Here is an 18814-nt window from a genome sequence, read left to right on the forward strand (position 1 = left end):
GGTGCAAGGGAGTTCCACCACCTGGGACACCCCCTTGCTGCCCCTTGGCAGCTACGGCAGGTCCCCACCCCCGTTCCAGCTCTATCACCACGGCTTTGTGTTTTTGAGAATGTTATATACATGGAATCAGACAGTATTTAACCTTTTGAGTCTGGCTTTTTTTCCCCCAGGTTAATGCCTTCGAGATTCATCCAAGTTGTTGCATATATCTGCAGTTCATTCCTGTTTCTTGCTGAGTGTCACTACTGTGTGGCTCTGTCTCCTTTTATCTGTTTTTTATTTTGGCCGTCCTAATAGATACGTAATGGTATCTCATTATTGTTTTAATTTGCATTTCCCTGATGGCTAGTTACGGGACCGTCTTTTCATGTGTTTATTGACCCATCCTTATGTCCTCTTTGGGGAAGTGTCAATCCAAGTATTTTGCCTTTTTTAAAAAAAGTAGGTGATTTGTTGAGTTTCGGTTTGGAACTGTTGAGTTTGGAAAATTCTTTATTTATTCTGGATAGGATAGAACTCTTGTTGGATTTGTTATTTCCAAGTATTTTCTCCCAGTCAGTAGCTAGTCTTTTATTCTCTTCACACTGACTTTCATGGGCCAGATTTTTTCACAAACCAATTTTTTCCCTTTTGAATGAAGTTCTGTTTATCTCATTTTTTAAAATCATAGTTTGGAGGGCATATCTAACAACTGTGTGCCTAACCATAGGTCATGAAGATTTTGTCATATATTTTCTTTTTTTTTAATGTTTTACATTTAAATCTATGATATATTTTGAGTTAATTTTTTTAAGTAAGGCATGAGGTTTACATCGTTTCACATTTGCATACGGATATCCAGTTTTCCAGCACCACTTTTTGAAACTAATAGGCTTTCTTCATTGAAATCCCTTTGGACCTTTGTCAATAAACATTTGGTCGTACTTCAGTAGGTCCGTTTTGGAAATCTCTCTTCTATTTTGTTCACTCCATCCAATAGCTCTATCCATACTCCAGCAATGTGGGTGTTTATTCCTTTACCCATATACACAATTATTACTACGTATCATGAGTCTTAAAACCTGTAGTGTGATTTCTCTTACCTCTTTTGTCTCTTGTAAAATATGCTGTCTGGTCTCAATCCTTTGCCCTTTCATCTGAATTTTAGAATCAACATGTCTATGTGCAATAAATTCTCCTCGGGTTTTTGATTGGAATAATAAATCTTTAGGTCAGTTTGTTAAGAATTAGAATTTTATGCTATTGAGATTCCATGAACGTGATATGTCTTCTCAGTTATTCAGACATTTTTTGATTACTTTTTCAGCATTTTTAAAATTTTCACAGAGCCTATATACAAATTGTTAGATTTACATCTAAGCATCTTATTTTGGCTGGAGCCATTATCAGTGGTATACAGAAAGGCGACTGATTTTTATGTAACAACCTCGTATCTAGTGACTTTGCTAAACTCACTTATTAGTTCTAAGACTTTTCTGTTATTTCCTGGGTATTTTCCCATAGACAATTATGTTGTCTGCAAACAGGGAGAGTTTATTTCTTCTTTTCTAAAATAATTGTCTTCTATTTCCTCATCTGTCATTTTTTGCCCAGTGAAGTATATGATGTTAGCTGTAGGTTTTTTGCAGATACAGTTGTCAAATTGAGAATGTTACCTTCTATTCTTAGGTTGTTGAGAGCTTTTATCGTGAATAGATGTTGAATTGTATTAAATATTTATTCTGCCTTGATATAGATTATGTGTTTTTCTAGGATATTAATATGTTAGATAATGTTCATTTTGAATAGGCATTATTTTTAGAACACTTACAGAAAAATTGAAAAGTTAGTACAGAGTTCTGTGATACTCCACACCTATTTTCCAGATTATACCACTGATTCTTATGATGATGACATTTATAAGTGACATCTTACATTAGTGTGGTACATATGTTAGGGTTAATGAACCAGAGTTGGCACTTAAATGTTAATTAATGTTCCTTTAGGTGGTCTGAGTTTTTACTTAGTGCCCTTCTTCCATTCCAGGGTCCTGCCTGGGATACTGGCTTCCTTCACTTAGCAATATATATTTAGCTTTCTCTGTGTCTTCTTGTGGCTTTATAACTCATTTTTTTCACTGAATAATATTCCATTGTACCATAGTTGTTTATCCATTCACCTGTTGAATGGCTTTTTGGTTGCTTACAACTTTTGGCAGTGTGAATAAAGCTGCTATAAACATTCACAGGAAGGATTTTGTGAGGATGTGGGTTTTCAAATCAGTTGAACAAATACCTAGGTGTACAGTTGCTGGATCACATGGTAAGACTCCAGCTTTGAAAGAAATTGCAAAATAGTCTTCCAAAGCAGGTGTACCATTTTGCATTCCCAACAGCAATGATGAAGCATCCTTTTTGCTCCACGTTCTTGCCAGCAGTTGTTGCTACTGTCAGTGTTTAGATTTTAGCTATTGTAAAAGCCATTGTAATCATGCTCATTGTTTTAGTTTGCAGTTCCTGAAGACAAATTATATTAAATATCTTTCCTTGTGCTTATTTCTCACCTGCATATATTCTTTGGTGAAGTGTCTGTTAAGACTTGCCCATTTTTTAATTGGGTTGTTTAACTTTTTATTTTTGAGTTTTGAGTCTTTTTACAATATGTTTTGGATGCAAGTCCTTTTTCAGGCATGTGTCTTACATAAATTTTCTCCCAGTCCATGTCTCTCATTTCCAGAGTCTTAGTATCATTTTCAGCAAAGAAGTTTTTAATAAAGTCCAGCTTATTCATTTTTTCCTTTCATGAATCATATTGTATCTAAAAACTCTTCTCTAAACCTAGGGTTGCTTAGATTTTCTCCTGTGTTATCTTCTGAGAATTTATGATTTTACCTTTAGATTTAGGTCTGTGATCCATTTTGAGTTCATTTTTGACAAAGGTATAAAGTCTATATCCAGATTTGCTTCTTTGTCATGTGGTGTCTAATTGTTCCAGGGCCATTTGTTGAAAATACTATTCTTTCTCCATTGAATTGCCTTTGCTTTTTTGGTCAAAGGTCTTTGTCAAAGTGTACATTTAGCCCTTGTATTTATGGGTTCCTCATCCATGTATTCAACCAACTGCAGATAAAATATATTCAACAACAAGGAAAGAATGGTTGCATCTTTACTGAAAATGTACAGACTTCTCCTTGTCCTTATTCTCTCCACAATACAGTATAACAGCTATTTACATAGGATTTACATTGTTCTCATTATCATAAGTAATCTAAAGATGATTTAAAGTATACTGGAGGACGTGCCTGGGTTGTATGCAAATACTATGCCATTTTATACCAGGGACTTGTGCATCCATGGATTTTGGAATTCTAGAAGGGTCCTGGAACCCATGCCCAATGGATACCAAGGAATGACTGTTTATCTGTGTGTGTCTGTTTCGTTGACCTATGTGTCTGTTCTTTTACAATGCCATCCTGTCTTGATTACTGTAGTTTCATAATGTAGACTTATTTTCAAATACTGAATCAGCCTTATTTTCCTAGGACAAACCCCACTTAATTTTGGTGTCTTGTTCTCTTATGTATTGCTGGATTTGATTTGCCAGTATTTTGTTGAGGATTTTTGCCCTGTGTTCATAAGAGATACTGAAGTGTATGCTTCTGGTTTCTGCCTTTTTCTGGTTTTGATGTTGCAGTAATGGTGGTCTTATAAAACAGTTTAGGAAATGTTTCTTTCTTTGGAAAATATTATGTCAATTTGATATTGTTTTTTGAACATTTTATAGAATTCACTGGTAAAATCATCTTGGCCCTAGAGATTTCTTTTTCAGAAGATTGTAAGCTATGAATTCAACTTCTTTAATAGTTATAGGAGTATTCAGTTATCTGTTTCATATTGGATGAATTTTGGTAGTTTGTGGTTTTTGATAAATTGATCTATTCACAGTTGTTGGATTTTAGTACACAGTTATTTATAGGAATACCTTATTACCTCTTTAATATCTATGGGACCTGTGGCAATATCTCTTTCATTCCTGATACTGATTATTTGTTTCTTCTTTTCTATCAGTCTTAGAGATTTATAAATTTTATTGATCATTTCATGGAACTCAGTTTTAATTTCATGGCTTGTACTTTATCATTTGTTTGTTTTCAATTTTGTTGATTATTGCCTTTGCCTTTATTATTTTCTTTCCGATTGTTTTGGGTTTATTTTTCTCTTCTTTCTCTGGTTTCTTAAGTTGGAAGTTTAAGAGTATTGAGACTTTTCTAATATAGACACTCAATACTATAAGTATTCTTCTATTGTTTTAGCTTTGTCCCATAAATTTTAATATGCTTTATTATCAGTTCATTCCATTCAGTATTTTTTTTAAAATTTTCCTTCAGACTTTCTCTTTGATCTGTGGATTATTTAGAAGTGATACGTTTACTGTTCAAATGTTTGGAGGATTTTCTGGGTTTTTTTGTTGATTTCTAGTCTAATTCCATTATGATCAGAGGACATAACTTGTATGATTGCAGTTATTTTGCATGTGTTAAGGTTTATGGCCCAAAATATGGTATATCTTTGTCAGTGTTTTATGTACACTTGAAAAGAATATGCATTGTACTGTTACTGGGTGGAATGTTCTATAAATATCCATTAGGTCTAGTTGGTTGATAGTGTTTTTTACTTGTGTATCTTTGCTGATTTTCTGTCACCTAGTTCTACTGATTATTGAGAAAGAAGTGTTTAGGTCTCCATGTATAATTGTCTAATTTTCCTTCATTTTTGTCATGAGTTTTGAAATCTGTTGTTAGACACAGGTGCATTTAAAATTGATGTATTGTTTTTGTGAATTGACCCTCTCATTATGTAATATTCCTTTTTACCCTAAGAATTTTCTTTGTTCCTAAGTCTGTGTTGTCTTATATTAACTTTTTTTATGTTTGTGTTTGCATGGTTTATCTTTATCCCTTTACTTTTAGCCTACCTATAGGTGTTATTTGAAGTGAATTCCTTATAACAGCATTTTCTGTGCACATTTTTTAAAATCTATTGTGATAGTCTCTATATTTTCCTTGGTATGGTTAGATCACTTACAGTTAATGTAATTATTAATGTTTGAATTTAGGTCTAACATTTTATTGTTTGTCCCCTTTTTTTCCTTTTTCTTTCTTCCTTCTTTAGAGCTATTTTAACTTGTTTTACTATTTTATTTTATTTGTTGCATTTTTTACCATATCTCTTCATATAGTTTTTCTAGTGGTCTAGGGATTCTAATACTTTGTTTCACAGTCTAATTAGAATCACTATTTTACCTTTTTAAGTGGAATGTAGAAATCTTATGACTATATAGATACTTTTAAATCTCCCATTATGTTATAGTGTCATGCATTACATTTACATATATTGAAAATCTCATCTCACAATGCCATAAGTTTTTCTTTTGGCTAATAAACATATCTTGAAAAACTTAAGAGGAAAATAGCCTGTGATAGTTACCCATATAATGTTACATTTTTCTTATTCTGGCTGCATTCTTGATATTCTGAGCTTCTCTAGTGTAAGTATATGGATAACTATAATCGTTATTTCTCTTTAGAATTTCCTTTAGCCATTCTAAAGATACTGGCAATGAATTATCCTAGTTTTTCCTTTATACAGAAAATGTCTTTAACTTCATTCCTGAAGGAATCTTAAAAATCGGATATAGAATTCTGAGTTGACAGCTTTTTTCCTTTATTTCAGCTCTTCGGAAGTGCTATGTTACTTCCTCTGACCTCAGTAGCTTCTGATGAGAACTTCACATTCATTCAAATGTCTGTTTCCTGGTACATAATGCATTGTTTGTCTCTAGTGGCTTTCAGGACTCTCTGATGCTTTCAACAGTTTGATCATGATTTATCTGGGAATGGATTTCTTTGGGCATGTCCTCTTGGCAGTTTTCTGGGCTTCTTAAATCTACAGTTGTGTGTCTTTTGCCGAATTTGACAAAATTTTAAGCCATTCTTTCTTGGATTTTTTTCCTGTGCCACCCTCTTTTTTTCTCTTTTTCTGTAACTCCAGTGACATACATGGATCTTTTGACTTTGTCTCACATGTTCTTTGTTTGTCTATTTTAAATACTTTCCTTTCTGTTCGGATTGGATGATTTTTTTGTTAACTTGGCTTCAGTTTTATTGACCCTTTTCTCTGGCATCTGCATTCTCTGGATCTTACATGGTACAGTTTTTAATTTGGGTTATTGTATTTTTCAATACTAAATGTTCTACTTTATTATTCTTGAGAGCTTCTATTTGTGTTTTTTTCCTTTGTTTCAAGAGTGTCTTCCCTTGCAGCATTTTTATAAAAGATCTTTTGAACTTTTTCTCAGATGGTTTCAACTTTTGGGTCATCTCAGCCTTGGTGTGTGTTGATTATCTTTTCCCTGGAAAGTTTATTTTTCTGATTATTTGCATGCTTGATAATTTTCTATCATATTCTGGTCATTTGTAATATCATAAGACTCTTGGTTTCGTATGAATCCTACATATAATGTTGGTATTTTTGTTGTAAGAGGCAGTCAACCTGGCTGGATTTAGTTACTTTGTAAGTTCTGACCAGCCTTCAATATTTGTTGTTTCAAAGCCTTTGCAGTCCTCTTAAAATCAGTCCTTTTGTGTACCACTCACCAGCCAGTTTGGGAACTGGCAGTGCCTAATTCTTACATCAGTTCTCAAAGCCCGTGGTTTAGGGTCAGATCCACATGTGCACAGGCGGGGAAGTAGCTCACCTGAACAGGTGAATCCAGAAATTTGTAAGCAGCGTTTGGGTTTCTCCACAAACTCCTCTTCCTCCACTGCCTTCTTGGCACTTTTTAGTTCTCAGGGCTCCCTCATCAGTCCCCTGGACAGAGGCTGGGGCTTTACCCCACTCCGCTAAACTCTTCCTGTTACTAAGCCTCAATCTGGGCCCAAGCAGCAAAAGCAGAGAGGTTCTGCCCACCTCTTAGAGGGAGCACACCTCTTCTTACCAAAAAGGGGCCATGTCCTCCTCACTGGTTCGGGCTCCTGTGGCCCTGTTGTCACCCACACCACAGGATTGCTTAGGGAGGAGCTGAGGTTCAAGGGCTCAGAGATAATACCAAAAAGAGATGATTCCTCACTCGCTCTGAACAGAGTTGTCTCATTTCATTTTCTGCTGCTCTAACAATACCACGGTCTGGGTAACTGATAAGAATAGGAATGTATTGGGCTCATCGTTCTGGAGGCTGAGAAGTCCAAGGGCCTGGCACCAGCATCTGCCAAGAGCCATCCCACGATGAAAGGCATCCCATGGCAAGCAAATGTGCAGGACAGGAAGACAGGGGCCCGGGTCCCTCCATAACCAGTTCCAGCAATAACCACATTCACCAGTTCCTGAGGGAGGGGCCCTCGTGACCTCATCACCTCTTAACACTGTGACAGTGGCAGTTGTTTTCAACACTGGAACACATTTAAACCATAGCAGTAGGAGATGCTCTTCCTTCCTCAGAGTGGACTAGAGCCCTGAGGGTGCTCCACGTCTCTGCCAGGCTCTGCCTCCAGGGCTCAGGCTCTAGTGAGTTCAGGCTGAGGACAACAGAGGGATCATCCGGCCAGCCCATTCATCGTTTCTGTGGTACTTGAAATTCTTATCTTCTTTCCAAGGCTGCCCACTGCTCCTGCCTCTTCCCAGCCCTTACACAGCTGCTCTGTGCCTTCTGCCCAAGTTTTATAAAGACATTCAGTAGAAGAAACAAGTCTAAAGTGCTTGCTTCATTTTACCTGGAACCAGAATCCCTATTTCCCTCCATCTTAGTGTCTCAGGTTAAGTTATTCTGGCTGCTTTTGATAACCAGGCAGCATTAGGTCACATAACTGTGATTTGTACCAGAGTCACCAGCTCCCGGGGATCCGCCTTCCAGGCTTGTGGCTGCTGTACAGGGACATCGCGCAGGAGCTGGGGCCCTGCTTTTTCCTGCTTTTTCTTGTTCTCTGTTGGCCATGGCTCCAGCACAGCTACTGAGATTCTCCCCAGGCACTCCCAGCCGGTAGCACCTGTGCACGTGGGCCTGAGGGTGCCCCTGCTAGCTGCAGCCTGGCCAAGGAAAAGTGCCACAACCCGAAGGCCACCGCTTTCCCCAGGAGGCCACAGGGACCTTGACAGGTCACCACCCAGGGAGCCTGGTGGTTGAGGGAAAGAAGACTCCTCCCCTAGAACCTGGGGGTGGTCTGCCTTCCAGGGAAGAGCCCCTCAGTGCTTATCTAAGCCCTGACCTCAGCAAGGACCAGCTACCCGGCCAGCCCTGCTGTCGCCTATGCTCTAAGCCTGGCCGTGTGCAGTTGAGGCACAGATGTGTTTGTTGAGGTGGCTCTTAGGAGATTTATCACACAGGAGAGATGGACACCCAGGATAAGGACCTGATTAGTCTGAGCTCCGCAGTGGCAGAGCCAGGCTGGTCCCATCTGTGTCCTCCTGCCATGCTCTGGTGTGTGCCGTCTTCCTTATTAGACCTGGGTTTGGCAGAGTTGGTCCAAGTTCATGCGTCTGCCTTGCTCGGAGCCATGAGCTCCACTCCTGTGGCGTGGCATGAAAACACCTTGCATAAAAACCCAGTGTCGGTGACCAGCATCAGAAAAGGGCATCCAGACCCTTGGCAGAGGATGCACAGTGCAGGCAGAGGGTGTACAGACTGTCTTCTCTGGGTGAGGCAGTTACAGTGCGTGCATTTAAATAGCCGCCCAATCAGAAATGAAAATAGCCACGTCCCTCAGATGCAGGGACTCCAAGACACTGGTCCTCTCGCTTGACCCCAGCTGCAAAAACCCAGCCCAAGGTACCCAGGACCACAGGACAGGCAGGAGGAAGGAGAGTTTGAGAAGGAAACAAGGAAGGTGGAGAGGAGAGAGAGAAAAAAACATCCAGAATGTTCTGTGTCACAGAGCCCCAAGGCGTCCGGCCTGCTCTCTGGGGTGGCCCATGGTGAGAGAGAGAAAGCCACTGTTTTAATGGCTGCCCATTTGGGCCACTTGAAGTGATTGTGCCAGAACTTCTGTTTTCCACGTGCGTTAATGTTTATGCGTGGATTTTAGTAGATTACAGAATGATGCTTCACAGAAAGGGTTCCTCTTCAGGAACAGTTATCGTTCGGCCGTGCAGTTTTGCACAGGCTAGGGTTAGAGGCACTGTGGTCTTTGAGAGCTGCTTCAACTAATGACTGCGTTTCTTCGCTGCAGGGTAAACTGAGTTTTCAGATGCGTTTGTAAAATCATGTGCCTGATTGCTAAATACTGCATTGTTTGAGCTGTACTTCCCCACGTTGCCTGGTACGGACCAGTTAAGAAATGGTTTCCCATGAGAAACTGAAAAGGAAGCTGAACATGTTTGATAAACTCTGTGCTCATCTATGGACATGTAATTGTTTTATTATACGATACTTTTACACTTGGAAAGAAAGGTGCTCCGTGATTTGGCAGCAATTTGTCAGAGCAGCACTGGAGGCTGGCGCTCAGATGAGCCCTTGGAACCGTGCCATTGTTTCTCGGAACTGCTCTGCGCTCCAGCGAGGTGCGCGCACACCTCCCTCATTTCATTCCTGCAAGTTCAGTAAAGTTCCAGGCCGTTCTCCCAGAAAACCCAGGCAGCATCCTCTCCCTGGGTCAAAGGCACGGAAACCAAAGCCACCAAGCCTGTGTTCTCCGCGAAGTCAGGAAATTGGCCTCTGCTGCTTGTGGTATCGAAGGGCTGCTTTCATTGTTTCTTTTCCAAGACAGCTGTCCCTGAAATCTCTTTTCCTCCAAGTCAGCACCCGGCTACCTCGCTTTTATTTTCTTTTTTCAAAGTTAGGCATAGCAACAACAGCAACCATAATAATGATTAACAGTTTGATTTCAAAATGCTTTCTAAAGAAATGACAATAAACAGAGTGCATTTGCCCAAGGAAACCTCCCCCCTCAGCCATCAGCCAGGAATACAACTGCATGTGCTAATGAACCCAAAGCTGTTAATGTGGTTTCTTCAGTTAAATTGATTCATGAATTTTGAAGAGAACATTATCTAATGAATTTTCTTTGAATAGAAAGCAATTAAAAGGACAAATCAGTCTGATTAACCCCAAAGTCACCCTCCTGCCACAAATGGTGTACAGTTTGAAATTATATCATAAAAAACTAGAGCACATTTGCTATCTTTTTGCCCTCTACTAATCCATGTAAATTAATGAACAACAAAGTTAATTTCTTTGATGACCCTTTTCTAGTATCACCTGGATTATGCTGATGTTTAATTTGCTTAATGTTATAATAAAGACTAAACAGATTTTTTTTTCCCAGTGAAGTGATTATCGTTCCCTTCAGTTAAGAAGTGATTTTTATTATTTAACACACATGTAAGGGTGTGTTTCCTTTAAGAACCAAATCGCACTTTGCCAGCTTGGCACCAAGTGTAATTAGTGTTCTTATGGACACACTCAGAGCATCGTCCCTGCCCGAGGAAGCCTTCCCTTTGTTGCTGCTGTTCAGAAACTCCCGCCCCTGGAGGGCTGGAGCCCCTGCAACAGAGGACATGGCTCTGTTGGCCACGCAGCCCTGAGCGGCATGTCCCCCTTGGAAAGACAATAGGTACTGATTCAGGCAGCCCTTCTTGCATGCCAGGTTTCTCTCCTGCTGACCCCACTCCCAGGTAACAGTTCTGAAACCTGGAGGCAGACGGAGAGAATGCTCTCCTGCTGTTGCCTCCTCGTTCCTGCAGCAGGATGCAGCACAAATGCAGCTGGATGTGGTTAGTCAATTAAAATGGGAATCGGGTTATTTTATTTTTGCATCCCTATTCATTAAAGGTGCCTGAAGCCAAGGTCACTGCCAGCCCCTGCGTACCATGGCACTTGGCTCCACGCGTGGTAGCTGGGGGCAATCCTGTGCACGGCTGGATGTGGACAGCCAGCGTCATATCGCAGCCTGGCCTGTGGCCGCTTTTGCCTTCTTTGTCCCAGCTGAACTTGGAAATTAACCAGCAGTACAAAAGATTTCCAAGTAGGCAGGCAGGCAGGGACTTCCGGGCGTATTAATTGAGCCGTGCGCTCACTTACACGCCCCTAGTAGCTAGAAGGGCGGCACTTGCAACCTCGCACGGAACACAGGAGGTGGAAGGACGTTGCAGATCTGCGGTGCCCGCCCAGGGAATGCCTTCCGAGGGGCCAGCCGGCGTGATGGCCTGCGTCACACCCACGTCTCCTCGCCTGATGACATGGTGGCAGAGCAATGCGCGGAGGCCATGCTTTAATTGAGTATAACACCTCTATTTGTGTCGATGCGTTTCCTGTTCTGGGACTAGCAGCTGTTTATATCAGAGCTGCGGAAGCTGTTTGTCCAAATCTCATTCTGCATTCTTCCTTTCAGAGTCGTTCACCAGGCAGGTGTTATGTGAGCTGCTGAAGGCTGTGAAATTCGGAGAAGTGGTTTCCTACCAGCAATTAGCAGCCCTGGCAGGCAACCCCAAAGCCGCACGAGCAGTGGGAGGAGCGATGAGAAGCAACCCTGTGAGTTCTCATGGCGCGGGCATGGCTGCGGGTGGTGGGCGCGTGCAGGCAGCAGGGGGTCATCTGATGCCACATGTTTCCCCAGCAGGCCATGCTCCTGGGGTGGGCAGAGGGACAGCATCTGTGATGGGGACCATTGTGCCAGATGCCTCCAGAAGAGGCAAGGAGGCTGCCTGGGCACCACACTCCTGGAAGCCCCCTCCCTCCAGGAGCACATCTCCACCGCTTGAGCTTCTGGTTGTCACAGTGAGCAGGAGAAGAGGGACCCTGGCAGAGTGACAAGGCAGCAGAGGGGACCCCACTTGCTCACTCAGCGGGTGGAAGTGTTGGGTGCCTGTTTTATGATCCACACTCTTGGAGATGCCTGGAGTATAGCAGCAAACAAAACAGACAGAAAGGCCTCCCCGCAAGGCACCTCCGTCCTGGGAGGATGGTCAAGAAAGGGTGCACATCCAACCCCACCTCTCTGGGGCTGCACTCCCCCTGAGGCCCACGGCTCCCTGGGTCTCAAGAGCTACAGCCCCACACGTGAGCACGCGGGGCAGGAGGCCTTGCAGCATGGATGGTGGACCGCATGCATCTCGCGTCTCACTGGGGATGGCGCTCCCCGTGCCCCTAGAACCCTCCTGTGTCCTCATCCTTCCCGTGTGTCTGCAGTCAGGTTTCGCTGAGCTTGAGGCTTCCAGGTCGTGCTCCCCAGAGGACAAGGCCCAGCCGGGACACAGCGTGGTGGGCAGTGTGGCCTGTGGTACCTGGGGACATCAGGGGCGCCCTTGCTCTCCTGTCTCCCAATACCTGGGTCTAGCCCCTGGGTCACAGGCCACATAGCATGAGGAGGGAAGTTGCACACGGCCTGCCACGTGGGTGTGACCAAGGCCATGCATGCCTGTTGGGAGGGGCGGGCAGGAAGGGTACCCCCATCTGCATGGCCCACTGGGAGAACCCACGAAACCTCAAGAACACCCCTGGAACATTCACCCAGGGATGGTGCGTGGTCACACTACCAGTGCCTTCTCCTGAAAGCTCAGAGAGTTTCTAACGTGACAAAGCATGCTGATCAGGGAGCACAAATATGGTCACTTCATCGTGGGATGGAAATGACTAAATCAGAGTTTGAAAAATCACTGTGGCTTTGCTGTTGGTTTTCAAAACTACTTCCATCCCTGCTCACAGGGGAGAAGCCGGCGTGTTCCCACCACAGCCTGCTGCTCCTGCTGAGCACTGCAGCATCCCAGGGCACAGCCTCCTAGATGACAGTTACACGGGCTTTTGCACGAAACTGCGTTGTTTGTCCTTAAAAAGCAGCGCCTCTAGGTTTGCAGTGGATCACAGTGTCACCATGTACACCCTGATCTGGGCAAGCGTTCTGCCATATTAAAATATCCCAAATATCCCAGGAGCGAGATGCCACAGGGACAACTACCATCCCACCTCCTGCATCTCTTCCCGTCCTCAGGGTTGGTGACGTGGCTGGTGGGCACGGTTGGCCCTTCCTTTGGCACCTGTCACACGTTAATTGCAGCGTCTTCAGCTACATTGTCATAAAACATCTGCAGCACACAGTAGGGGTCTTATTTTTAGGGTGCATGAGCAATGTTACCGAATCAAGTTTCTGAGGATGGTTTTTGACGTTTCCCAATAAAGCTTAACCTCCATCCCCTCCGGAAGGCCGCCGTCTTCTCCCTGGTTGCGAGTCCATTTTGAGGCTTTCAGACGCTGTGGTGTTGCAGCTCCGTGTAAGGCCCATGAGGACTGTGGCTGCGAATGAGGTTTGGGGGTTCTCCTCCTGCATCACTGCAGTGCCTGCTTCAGGCCGTGTCTACTCTTCCTGCCCCTCCAGGAGAGTAAGTCATCGTCTTCTCCCCGCCGAGGTGGGTTCAGCTCTGTCCGTGCACACCCGTGGAGATGGGAGTGGCCCCATCAGTGGCCTCGACTCCACTCGCCGTCTCGCATGGGCAGCTCCCCGTTTGCTGGAAGGACAAGCTCCCCTAACTGGCGTGCAGCAGCGTGGTGACACCCTCCCCCAGCAGCCTTTCGTGAGGCCAGCAGTTTCTCACTCTGCAGTGGAGCTGCCGTAGCAATCCCGCTTGTGGCAATATTCAGAGACATTTATTGTTCTGCAAACCAGCGTGACTCTCTTCTCCTGCTATTAATCTCTATGAGTGTCTCTGTTCCAGTATGGCCTCAGTCACTGAAATGTATAAAGTAGTATCACACGGGGTGTCAAACCCTAATGTCCGACGAGTCCACACGTGGACACCCCATCACACGGCAGAGCCCAGACTGCAGGTGAGCCCAGCACCAGGTGGGACGTTCCACGGGCACCGGGTCGCGCCCTTCCCGGCGTCCACATCTCTCCTGTGCTGAGGGCAGCCAGGCGGTGGTGGCCTCCTGTGGCCTTGCTGTGGGCATCACTGTGGGCGGTGACCTTCACCCTGAGGAGGAAGCTGCAGCGGTACCCACAGATGCCTCAGAGTACGGCACAGACACACCAGAGATACTCCCGCAAGAAACCTTCACCTACGTAGTTTACTATGATTCAGGGTGACCCAGGGACTTGAGGGAGGAAGGGCCCTAGCCAGCGGTGAGCCATTGCTGTTGTTAAGTGTCCTCGGGAGTGTTTCCCTTTGGCACTGACAGCAGCGTCCCAGCCGGAAGGCTGCGCACATCCAGCCCAGACGGTGCATCGCTGAGACTCGCTCACTGAAATCCCTCATATTCAGGCTGAATAGAGCGATTGTGCATTTAAGGGAGGAGAGTGAAAAATGGACTTGGAGTGTTAAAAAAAAATCATAAAGCTCATTGTGCATTAATTCCTTAGGTGGCTTGCAATAAACAGGAGCACATGCTGGGTCATATTACTGCATTTGCTGTCGGCATGCGTTTCTCTTCCCCCACCAGAGTAAGGGATGGCTTTTGCTATGTGGGGCTTTCCTCCATCCTAGGAGCTTGATTTCTCCAGAGTTTTCCAGGAAGGACTCATCAGGTGGTGTAAGGTGGTTGGTCAGCATTCCTGGAAGGCTCTCCGCCCAGCCCAGCGGGAGAGGATGGCCAGTGTCCCGGTATATTAAGTAGAAGACTCCTCGTGGCCCACCCCCTCCACAAAGCACCCTTCCGCTTCATCCTCAGGCAGAATTTGCTAAATGCAGTTCAAAGGCAGTCGATGCATTACACAGAGTCTCCCACCTTTTTCTAAACAAATGCATTCCTGAGGAGCTAGTTTATTCACAGATTGCCACGAGCGTTAATGACCCCCGGAGTTGTGTTCTGCCAGTCACCCAGATGGCTACTGATAAAGACTTAGCATCATGTTCGAAGTGTCAGGGTTGTCAGTGGAGCTGAACCATTTGACCAGAAGAAAAAAACGCACAGGGAGCTATTGATTACAGCTTCTCGGTGTCACTTGTTCACCAGGATTTAGGTATTGATGAGGCTGCGAGTGAAAACAAGCTCTTTCCCTTGTGGGCTGCTACCCAGAAGAACAAAGGCGAAGTTGGAAGAAATATTCAGCCGGCACCCGAATCAGAGGGATTCCATTATTGATTGAAAGGCCCCTTCATGTTATTTTTGTTGGAAACAAATCTATGGGTTTGGAAGTTTTATAGCATTTGAGAAAGGGGCTGCATAAGTGATGGATTCATGTATTGGATGAATTAGATTTCACAGCATGAAGATTTCAATGCAGCTGTGATATTATGAGCTTCTTGGTTATTGATAAAAATTACATTTTATGCAGCACATGCTTTAAAAGAGAGGGCATAGAGGGTACGGATCCTTTGAAAATGGCCTTAGGGCCCCGATAAATTTCAGCAGCTTTCATTATTTTAATAGTCTGAAACCTACCACCAAAATTAACACAAGCAGAAGCAGCTTTCCCTGTTTCTAATGGCAAAACAGTGCGTATGTGGTAAGTCACCTCTTCCCCGTCACAGCATGCTAAGGTGAGGACAGGCCATAGCTGTCGGGGTCATGGTCATTCCATGCCGTCTGTCCTGGCCTCTGCATTGATATATAGGAAGAGGGCGAGGGAGGCATGTTTATTTTACTCATTGTTATAATTTCATAGCTCACTGAGAGGAGAGAAGAAAAATCAAAGCTCTGTTGCAAAATCTACTATTAGGTAGGAAAATGGAATCGGTGCCTAAATATTTATAAACCTAGATTGAATTAAATGCCTACCTCTTTATCAGTCAAAAACATGAATTGTTTATTATCTAATAATGCCTTCACGGCAATTATTAATGGGACTGTTGTATTTGATAAAAATCGTCAGTCAGGGTAAATATTCTATCCTGGAGATTTCCTGTGACTTATTCCGGAAGGCTGGGATTCTCTGCCGTTCAGGACTTACGAGTTACTATACTTCACTCTGTTAAACTCGATGCCGAAAACAGTCACAGCTCTCCGCCACCCGCCTTTCCCATAGCATCGTCAGAAGCCTCTTCAGCTGCATCATTGGTGCACGTTTCCGTGGTGACCCAAACTCTGGTCAAATCAGGACCAGCGCTGTGATGTGCGGGAAGCCAGAGCCCTGCCTTGCAGCCACGTCATCTGCTGGCCCCGGCTGGCACCCTACAAGGTCCACCTCCACAGTCCACGTCAAGGAGGAGCTCTGATGGAACCATGCAGGAGAGTGGTTAGAGCCCCGCCTTTGCCACTTAGCAGCCTTATGAACTTGGGTGTGAGACTCCATTCAGCCGGAGGCTGACAGGCCTGGCAGAGCCTGTTGGGGTGATAGGGGTCCCAGGATGGGGTAGAAGATGCAGCAGCATCAGGCACTGGTGGGCACACCTGCTCCCAGGGGCTTTAAGCGCCCTTTCCAAGGCGGGGCTGGGGCTTCCCCCACCTCCCTCGGGGACGTGTGTAGCTGGGCCCTACAGAGGGCCACACCTACCAGGTAAATTCTGTGGCAGGTACCTGTTCGGCAGTGACACAAGCTGCCTGCCCCCAAAGCCTTGGGGGGTGCAAGGGCAGGAATCACCTCCCCAAAAAGCAGAGCTTGGAGACGCCGGGCACACGCCCCCAGCTGCTTCCTCCGAGAGCTCACCTGGCCAGTCACTGCTTGCTTTGTGTAGTTCACTGGCTTTGGAGGGTGGAGTGTGGGGGAGCTGGGCGTGGGCGGAAATCATCTCTCTGTTGAGCTGGAGATACGTGGAGAGAAAAAGAAGAGCAGAGCCAGAGTGATACCCAGGGGTGCCGGAGTCATACCCAGGGGTGCCGGAGTGATTCCCAGGGGTAGCCTGAGCATGCCACGTCCTTGGGATCCTGCAGGAATGGCTGGTTTTCCTCATCAGGGCAGGACACTGGGAGCAGGGCAGCCGTGTGTGAAGCCTGGGGAGAGGCCCCAGGTCAGCATCCGTGTCTGGGCCGTCTGGGGTGCTGGGACGAGTGGTCTGCCCTCCAGCTCAGGATGCAGGGAGGAAGAGGGACCAGGCAGTGAGCGGTCCGGTCCCTAGACTTCTCCCATTCGCCTTCCACATGTCGTGCCGGCCAAAAACTTTCCAGAGTGAGCTTGGTGCCCTTCCCCATTTCCCTGGAGCCTGCGCTGCTTCTGGTCATGGTGCTTACTGGCAGCTTATGTTCTTCACGGAGCAGCCACTGTGATGCTTTGCACAATGATGAGGCATGCCCCCCACATCCACTGAGATGTCCTGGCCACTTTGTGGCTGCCCACCCAGGCCCCTGCTCCTCGGGCACCATGAGCTACTTAGGGATGAAGGCAGTTGCCCGGGGAGGGGGGCTCTCCGGCCCATTCTTTCCTTAGAAAGCTGCGTGAGACTTCTCCACACGCTCCTGGTGCGAGACTTCCCCATGCGCTCCTGGCGGGAGACGGCCCCATGCGCTCCTGGTGCGGAACTGCCCCACACGCTCCTGGTGGGGGACTGCCCCACTCACCCATGGTGGGAGACTTCCCCACGCACTCCTGGTGTGAGACGGCCCCACGTGCTCCTGGTGGGAGACTGCCCTGTGCACTCCTGGTAAGCCATCCAGGAGTAGCTCATCACATAACCTTTGTCGGGATGCTTAAGCAAATGGCCTTTGAGCCCTTGGCATCCCCTGTGGTGGGCATGCAGGCTGTGTGGCCATCTCTGGCTGCCCAGGCAGAGGGAGACAACCAGAGAGATGCCCATATGTTACATTCCTGTCTTCCGCCTTTCTGAGCCAACTGAGAAATGGATAGCAGACCTCAAGATTTTAGCTTTGTTAGGATAAAAGCAAGATTGAAGGCGGGGGCAGGGGCATAGCCCTGGTGGCTTTCCAGTAATTCCCGCAAGAATCACACGCCTCATCACTGTTCCCGCTGGCTAGGCTCAGGTCTCCCCAACCAGGGCAGGGGCTGAGCATCTCAGAAGAGACCAGGGTGCCCCAACCATGGGGCCAGCGGGTCACCTGCAGGAGCCCTACAGTGCTAAGCTGGGCATACCTTCTCTTCCTCCCTTATCGGTGGTCAGTCGCTCTTCTCCGTTGTGGGAGTGAGAGCGGAGGCGTCCAGGAGCTGCATGGAAACCAGAGGAGGGGCCGCAGCAGCTGCTGCCACCCCCACCCAACACAGGTGGCTGTCGGAGCTTCAGGTGGTCAGTAGACCCACGGAGCTCCTCCCGTCTACACAGCTCAGGCAACACCAAAGGTCAAAGACCAAGTTTCCCTGAGGACTGTGCTGAAAGAGGAGCCCACCCCTCTAGAGGGAATGGGGATTCCTTCCCCTGGGAGGACTGGCCACAAAGAAGCAGTTGGCAGGCAGGACCCGGGGCCTGTGTGCGGCCGTGTGGTTGTGGTCCTAAATCTGGATCAGCCCTGTCAGCACAGGGCATCCTGATCTCAGGTCAGCCACAGGTCCGGGTCATGCCAACTCCAGGCTCAGAAATAACACGTTGATGCTGCCAGAGGCCCCAAGAGGCCGCAGCCAGGGCCCTGTCCCTGGGGGTGCAGGAGCCCTGAGGAAGGCACCGCCTGCAGCTGGTCTCCGTGCCCTCACCCTTTCACGGTGCTGCCAGCCCTGGCCTCACGTGTGGGATGAGGACGGCAGCATTTTGGGCTGCTGGTGAGTTTGGTGAATGTGGAGATGGCACCTTGAAAGCTATCACTCCCTTGGGTCCCTTCATGAAGCGCTTTTGCTCACTGCTTCCTCTGGTTGAGTGGGTATTGTTTTCCTTGTGACATGAGCTTGCTTTTTGAAGCCCCTCTGCTAGTTTAAGACAGGTGTGTCCTCAGCATAACTCTCGGCTGAAGGGCTGGACAATAGCTGTCTTCCTGAGCCCCTGAGTGGGGAGGCTGCCCGCAGCAGCCTGTGGGATCCCAGCTGGTATCCAGGGGA

At 46.3% G+C, this 18814-nt stretch overlaps 1 protein-coding gene across 4 annotated transcripts in view; it reads left to right on the plus strand.

Moving 5' to 3' along the window:
* Positions 1–18814, plus strand: part of LOC104650214 (methylated-DNA--protein-cysteine methyltransferase) — a 344899-nt gene that overhangs the window by 260171 nt on the left and 65914 nt on the right. For all 4 annotated transcript variants that reach the window (XM_074383097.1, XM_074383098.1, XM_074383099.1 and 1 more), the window contains exon 4: positions 11360–11499. In XM_074383097.1, the coding sequence (XP_074239198.1) occupies positions 11360–11499 (140 nt within the window). The remainder of the gene's footprint in view (positions 1–11359; positions 11500–18814) is intronic.

The sequence above is a fragment of the Saimiri boliviensis genome, chromosome 12 (genome assembly GCF_048565385.1).
Source record: "Saimiri boliviensis isolate mSaiBol1 chromosome 12, mSaiBol1.pri, whole genome shotgun sequence".
In the NCBI taxonomy this organism is placed as follows: domain Eukaryota; kingdom Metazoa; phylum Chordata; class Mammalia; order Primates; family Cebidae; genus Saimiri; species Saimiri boliviensis.